The sequence below is a fragment of the Lygodium microphyllum genome, chromosome 30 (genome assembly GCF_053477565.2).
Source record: "Lygodium microphyllum isolate KBCC chromosome 30, Lygodium_microphyllum_v1.1.10, whole genome shotgun sequence".
NCBI lineage: Eukaryota > Viridiplantae > Streptophyta > Polypodiopsida > Schizaeales > Lygodiaceae > Lygodium > Lygodium microphyllum.
In genome coordinates, this window is record NC_141164.1 from 6,878,712 (window position 1) to 6,886,335 (window position 7,624).

At 39.6% G+C, this 7,624-nt stretch overlaps 1 protein-coding gene across 1 annotated transcript; it reads left to right on the forward strand.

Moving 5' to 3' along the window:
- Positions 1–504: 504 nt before the first annotated feature.
- On the forward strand, positions 505–6,931 carry LOC148009521 (plant intracellular Ras-group-related LRR protein 1-like). Its single transcript, XM_087672712.1, has 4 exons — positions 505–847; positions 947–1,291; positions 1,391–1,557; positions 5,949–6,931. Exons 1-4 carry the CDS (start codon positions 572–574, stop codon positions 6,589–6,591), a joined length of 1,431 nt encoding a protein of 476 aa, XP_087528838.1. The 5' UTR covers positions 505–571; the 3' UTR covers positions 6,592–6,931.
- The last annotated feature ends 693 nt before the right edge of the window (positions 6,932–7,624 follow it).

Below are 7,624 nucleotides of genomic sequence, written 5' to 3' on the forward strand. Positions count from 1 at the left end.
CATACGTATTCTCCTTTCGACATCCTCCATGTGTTTAAAAGACACAAAAACTTATCTACAAATGTACTTCGCTTCGAAACACGGCACATATCTAAACACCATCAGTAAAATCGTTACATAACAAACATGCAAGAACTGTATATAAAACTTCATACTCCTTTACTAAGCTGCATTTGTCAACCTAGTTAAGCTTTGAATATATGAACATGTAGAGGATATCAAAAGGAATTGAACGAGTCCAATATTGAATTTTTCATTTTTGAAATATTTTATATAATTTTAAAAATAAAAGTACACGAGAGGAAGTAATATAACACTTTTTGACAAATCAATGAATGACACGTAAGTAAGATTGTAAGTATATTCTTTTTCTTTTAACACACTAACCCCAAAGTGTGCTTTTTGGCGTTTTGGAGCTCCCTTACTCCAAGTTAAGTAATACTCTCTCTCTCTCTCTCTCTCTATATATATATATCGTAATACACATATACGGACACATACACATATGTAATAGAGATTATTACTCGAGCGGGTTTGAGACTCGAGGAGAGAGAGAGACACAGAGTAGAGGATGATGGCAGACTATTTCGTTGACGTCGAATTGGACTCTGCACCAGCAGCCGACCCTCCTCCCCCGCCTGCTTCCCCGGCGACGCAGCGCAGAGCAGCAGCCTTGCAGGCCGCTGTCGCAGATGTGGTGGAGTGCCGAAGCAAGCTCGCCGCGCTTGGAGAACCGCCCGATCACGATGCTGTCGAAGAGGCTCGCCGCGCCATCGCGGCTCTCGACGCTGCGCTTTCCGCGCAGCTGGAGCGCCTTTACCTTGTCCCGCAATCACCGGGCTTGGGGGTGAGTTTGGCTGATTTGGACAGATCCAATTAACCCTATCACCCTAGAAACCAGGGTTTGTTTTCCCGATTAAGAATTTGATTTTCCTTTCTGTCGCAGACTCAGAAAGAAGAAGATCTGCGGGAGTTCGTGCGAGTGGCAAAGATGCCTCATGAAGCAGTATTGCAGGCTGACGAACTTTATCGTTCCTACGAAAGGCTGTTGAAGGATGCCGAAGAGGAGATGGTCAGGCTTTCTTCCGCGGATACGGAGGAGTTTTCCCACTCTGAGAAAAAAGAAGAATGTAACGAGTCAGAAGCCTCCAACCAGGAACTTTCTGCGCTGTTGCTGTCACCAGCAGATAGCGAAGTTTCTCTCAAAGGACGTGGCATATCCCGCCTGCCTGATTCGTTCTTTTCAACGACGTCAATTGTCTCGTTGGATTTGTCAAGTAATTGTTTGGAGGTATGAATGTCTGCCGTCCTTGCAGCACCCTCTGTTTGTTTTTTCTCTTTTTCTTTTTCCCAATCATCAAGCGATGACTTTTGATTTCCCTGTGAACAGGCGCTATCCGACTCTATCGGCAATTTAGTAAATCTTGAATCTTGCAATGTTGAGAAGAATCAATTGATTTCTCTTCCTGATTCTATCGGTCTGTTAAAGGGCCTCAAAATTTTAAATGTATCTGAGAACAAACTTGCAGCTCTACCAGAAAGTATTTTGCTGTGCAGGTATGCCACTCATTACTTGTATTCATATTTTAATCAGTTAGAAGGACAGAAAAACAAGGAAGTGAACATATTACTCACTTGTTGGAGTCTATTTGTCTACAATTTGTGATTGCAGAAATCAAAATTAATGTCATTAATTGATTCAAAATGCAACCATGAAAATACTTTGCTCTGCATATTCACAAAATTGTAATCTGTTCCCAAGGTCACCCTTGCCTAAAACATATGCTTGTCAATGAAGATGGGACTCAGTCCAAGGATACAGCTTGCTTAAAATGCATGTAAAGATTACAGAACCCCTTTCTAAGGATGGACCTTGCCCAAAATGTAAGTTGGGACTTTTTTGGTTGCTATATCTCCTTGTGTGTCAGCCTCATTTGGATATGGCTATGTGCCATGCTTTTTTATGGGCAGGCTGAACCAAGTTCAAGTTTAAGTCTGCCTTGCACTGACATGGCTTCATTTTTATTGGCAAAACGTTTGCAAAGTTGCACACTGAGGTTGTATTTCCAGAGCTGCACTATGCTTCAGTTAATACTGCCTAAGACGTAGGGTGTGGCAAGGAGAGGCCCGTGGTGGCAGTCATAGCAGAGGCGTTCCTGGCAGTCTAGGTAAGATGGCTGTGGTTTTTATGTTTTGCAGGCAATATGTTGGCAGCGTGGCTGTAGGTGATCAGCAGGTGCAATGGGTAGCATTGATGAGATGGTAGACAGCAGCAGCAGGTCATGAGCCTGCAGGGAATGTGATGTTTTAGGCTGTCAATGCATTTGGGAGTTGAGAGCCCTGAGCTCATCCTGCAATTGAGTCTGACACTCCATTACAAGTATAAGTCAGGTCAATTCATCTCAAAAGATTGCCAAATCAAACTCTATAGGAAAACTCAGGCTTTTATGGACTTAAAAGATACACTCTCAAGTCCCCACTTCTCTATTGATCAAGCTAATTCTTCAACAACATTTGGAATATCTTGTCATTTGTAATCAGCAATCACAAAATCCAAATTCGCCCCTTGATTCCACTATCAGGGAAGCCCAAATTAAATCCTCTCCAATTGCATGCAAATCAGTCCTCCTGTAGTCCCCTAGAGTCTCACCCATCACTGAATTTACATTAGTAATCTCCCTCAATCAGTAAGGCATGCATGCATTCATTTCAATGCAGCCATGCAAAGCCTAAATCTTGTGGAATACAAACTGAGATCAGCAAATTCCCGATCAGCAACACATGAGGTTCAAATATTCAATATCCACTACCAGATTGCACATGCATCTAACTAAGATGAGAGAGAATGAATAGGATAGAGAAACCTTTGCTGACTTTCATTTCTACACCAGTGCCCAACAGCAATTTCCAGCCTAAGTAGGGACTGACATCATTATTATTCAATTTGCCCATTGTTTCTAAATGTTTGGGGATCCAAATTGATTTTTCCATTGTTCATGTAGGTCAACCTTGTTGCAATGACCAAATCTCTTCAAATCTGCTGTTGATCTTCAGATTTGCGGCAATAATCCTTCATGCATGGTAGAGATTTGCTGGTACACATTCCAAGGCAGCCATGCAAACCCTAATTATGTCGTAGTTAGGTTTGAAACAACAAATCAAGGCAGAGAAAATAAAGATTCGCAAAGGAGGAAGAGATGAGTAGTAGATTAGAGAGAATTCTCCAACTTTCTTGCGAAAGAAATATGTGCAATAGTCACCCTTTGTTTGCAGCCCCAAAAAGTGTTGTAGAACACGTCGGCTTGTGAAAGTTAAAGGATTTTTTCTGTTTAGTCCTCCAAAATCAGGTTTCATAGCTGTCGATTGCTCTAGGATATGCATTAATTGTTGTGTATATTCTTAAATTTGATCTCCATAGCCTTCTTCAGCATTACATGACCGAGAAACCATACTAGAATGGAAAAGGAATAGCCCAATAAGGACAATAACTTGCATGCAGCCCAAAATTAATCCAAATTTGACATTTGGTAAATTTTCATTTTCACTTGGGCCTCCACATGCAAATTTGAATTGAATAGCCCTTTGGCCCCACCATCATTTTAAATAACATTAAATGCTATTCAACCTCAATTTTAAATTTCTCTAACCTCTTTGAATGTAAAAGCATGTTGAAACTTTTCACATACCTTAGTCTATGATATTACATAATTTAAGTCTCTAATCTACATGACACCAAGATTTGACCTAGAAACCCCTTTGATATTGGTCCCATAGTTACTAGGGATGGGGAATGGGACCTTCCAAAAGAGGGAGAAAGTCCAGAGTCAAGGAATGGGAATGAAGGAAACGGCATATGAATTGGGAATGCATAGAAATGACTTCAGTAATCTAATCGCAAAATCATTGATTAGCCATATGGCATGTATGCATAATTAATAAATTGGCCTATTAATTTTCAAAACTTAATTTGTAAATTAGCTTATTTCAATATCAACCATAATCCATAAAATTAGAGATAGAGATATACTAATTAACTATAATAAAGATTCAAAACATTGTAATGAGTAATGATTCATTGTAATCAGCAATGGTGCATAAGTCCAATAGATGTGCATTGCGAAGCCACAAAATATACACTAAAGATACAAGTTACAAGAGCTCCTAGTTGATGCTAGGTCAATACCCAAAAGTTCCAAGAGGCTAAGTGTTCTTATTTATGAAAGATGGCTCCCTTTGGATCTAAATTCTCATCTTGCTGAACAACATCCTTGCCATTACCATCACTATCACCATTATGATCACCATCAGCATCAGTTTTTCATCGCACAAAAGAATCAGCCTTTTCAATTGATGTATGAGCCAGCAAGCAAAGATTAGAGCTTATATAAACCAGGTAGTTGTCTTCATTACACCAAGATGATTTTTCGTCTTTGAGTTATACGATTAAATGAACTACCCTAAACGAGAAGAGCTAATTGTTTTGCTAAGAATACGATTAGCCAAACTTTACAACTCTGGAGATTCTACCCCATAATCCTTTCTCCATAAAGCAGCCCCAATATTTGTCCTAATCTCTAGTGCATCCTCTATACCAAACATTCCTAATGTCTGTTGATACAGAGAGCCAATTTTTAATTTTGTGTTGCATCTCATGGCTAGGATAGAGCCTTGCAAGCAATGTATTTTAAGCCTTGACCACCTCAAGGTCTCTTTCTTGTATCTTCCATTGAAACTTAGGATTACGCACATATGCTGCAATATACATAGGAGAGTCATACTCATTCCATCTGCTGATGCATAACTCCTTAATTTGCTCATGCCCATCAACATGGGGTTTCAAACTCTCCAACTTCTCAATCATGAGATCCATCGATTGGAAACTTGACTGTATGGAAATACAGTGTTGAACAAGCTATGAAAATATTTCCTTCTAAGTATCTAAGGCTGGTTTCACATGTGTTCGGACAACTTCGGATGATAGGAGTATATGTTGAGGTGTCAACTACACAAGTACCTAGAATGTTGGCCGTGGTAGCAAAATCTTGATCAGCATGGGCACATTGTCCATGGAAAAAAGTAATTCACAATATGCACTAGCAGGATTTGAATTGGCGGAAGCCATTACATGTGTGTGTTATACTTCCAACTAGCTAATCACCTTAGTTGAAAACGTTTAGCTTAAAAATTTTCTTATATAGTCGTTTGGACTGTGCAAAAGGTAACAACCCCTTTTTCCTTTTTCCAAAAAGGCACCTAGTCCGGACTGTGAGAGGTAGTTCCACCCGGTGCATCTCTGAATGAGTAGATGAAATATCCCTAGGATTTAGGTACTAATAATATATGATAATTTTAAATATTACAATGAATATTTTGCGAAACCTTGAAACCTTGAGGTGGCCATAAAATGAAACATGAAACAAAACCTCCAAACATGAAATAGAACGAAACGTTTTTGGTGACTATGGCTTGCCAACACACAGACAAATTTGGCTTTGGTATAGGGATAGATACCAAGTAAAATGCTTGCTTTTTAACTGTGTAGTCATATCGAGGTGTAGATCTGTTGGAATAAAAATGGGACAGGAGTCTTGTCACCAAAAATAAGTACATGTTTGCTAGCCAGGCAAACAATTTTGACTTTTGTTTATGGATAGATAATAAGTACAAATCCATTATGTCTAAGTCAATGTGTGTTGGTGCATGTGGAAGCTGTTGTGTATTGTTGCTGTGTGAATAGTAATTTTCATACTTTCTGTGAGACTCATATTTTTCAAGTTTTTGCGTCATTATTGTGTGAGCAAAAATTTTCATACTTTTAATGAGGCTTGTGTTTATAGACCTGTGTATGTGCCTGTGCTTGTGCATGTGAAGGCACAATCAAACTAATCTGTGCATATGAACATGGCAACTTTATGAGAGGAAGGCAATAAGCTTATCTTTCTGTGCAGCTCCTTGGTGTCACTGAGGGCTGACATGAATGAGCTTTCATACCTGCCTTCCCAACTTGGGTTCAATCTGATGAATCTTCAAGACCTGTCTGTTCAGTGGAATAAATTGCGGTCCCTACCAGCTTCTGTCTGCAACCTGAAGTCATTGAAGTATCTTAATGTAAGGTTCAACCATCTGAAAGAATTGCCATCAGCGATTGGAAACCTTAACAGCCTGGAAGTTTTGGATGCCAGCTGTAATTTTATGGATCTGAAAACTGTACCTGACACAATAGGTGATATGACCTCCTTAATTGAGCTCAACTTGAGTTGCAATCAAATTCGGGTCTTGCCGGATTCCTTTGGAAGGTTGCAGGCCTTGGAAAGACTTGACCTCAGAGACAATCCTGTTGTGATTCCTCCTGTAGAAGTTGTTGCAAAAGGAGTGCAAGCAGTTTTGACCTACATGAAAGAGAGATGGAAGAGCTTTTTGGAGGAGCAACAACAGCGTTCACTAGAGGAAAAACAGCCACAAAGCAAATGGTTGCCATGGACTGCAGCTGGATCTTGGTTGACAAGAGCACTTTCAGGTTCATTTGATGGAGGGGAAGGATCCAGATGGCAACGCCATAGAAGTGAAGACTATCTGGAGCAACAGTTGTGATTAGCATATCCTTTCAAGAGTGTAAATAGACTTGAACCTTGGTTCTTCATTGTCTAGCAGAAACGTTGGGGTTTTCTTACACGTGGAGTGATACGGGTGTAACTTTGTATGATGTAAACTGGTGCTGAAATTTTGGCATGAATGCTAATGTTAGTGCCAACATATTTTCTGGGACTTCCATTGTTTGGGCATTGAATTAACCTCCAGGAAGCCCTTCCATATGTTTATGTTTGATCTGCATTTTGCAAAGAGCATCCTTAATAGTCTGTGTCAGCCAAAGTAACCTAGGGAGGTGTGGAAGCTCCAAACTCAGGATAATGTGATTGTTTTTCTTGTGATCCTTAGTAGGTGAAGTTGAGCGTAAGAGATTGATCATCTGTTTGGTATCATTAGTGAAATTGTCTATATTTTTCCTTGTGTTTTGAACGTTATGGGGTGGCATTCTGTTTTTGCACTTGCCTAGTGATGTTCAAAAGAATAAGAGTCTTCAATTAATACTCTAGTGTTAATGAAGCAATCAACTGCAGAACATTTCATACACCTAAAATTCATGACTGCATCCCATCACACATTTTGAGAACCTCGGAGTAAGGGGTCCAATTCTTCGCCTTTACCACTTTATTTGTTTTCACCCTTGAATGGAAGAGTTGTAAATCTCCAAAATAATAGCTAAGAATACTGCAATGATTTCAGGGGCTAGATCCCCGGCTGGGGGCAACCTTAACATATACTGAACTGAGCTGTTTCATAAAGATAGTTTCTGATAATAGATGCTTCACGTTTTATACTTAGAAGTTATTGTCTTTTTAGAAACACTATGATCAAAATATTCTCTCTCTACCATGCTAGATACCTCAAAAGGCTTACAGAGAAGGCCAAAGTCATGGCAGCCTCTTGGACTTTTTATGCTGCTTAGGGTGAAGTTTTGTTCTACATGGAAGAGCTTGGCCGAGGATCTTGTAGGCAACATGAATGTTAAGTGCACTTTATATCTAAAAATGAAGTATCTCTATTGTTGCAAGAGATTAAGAAC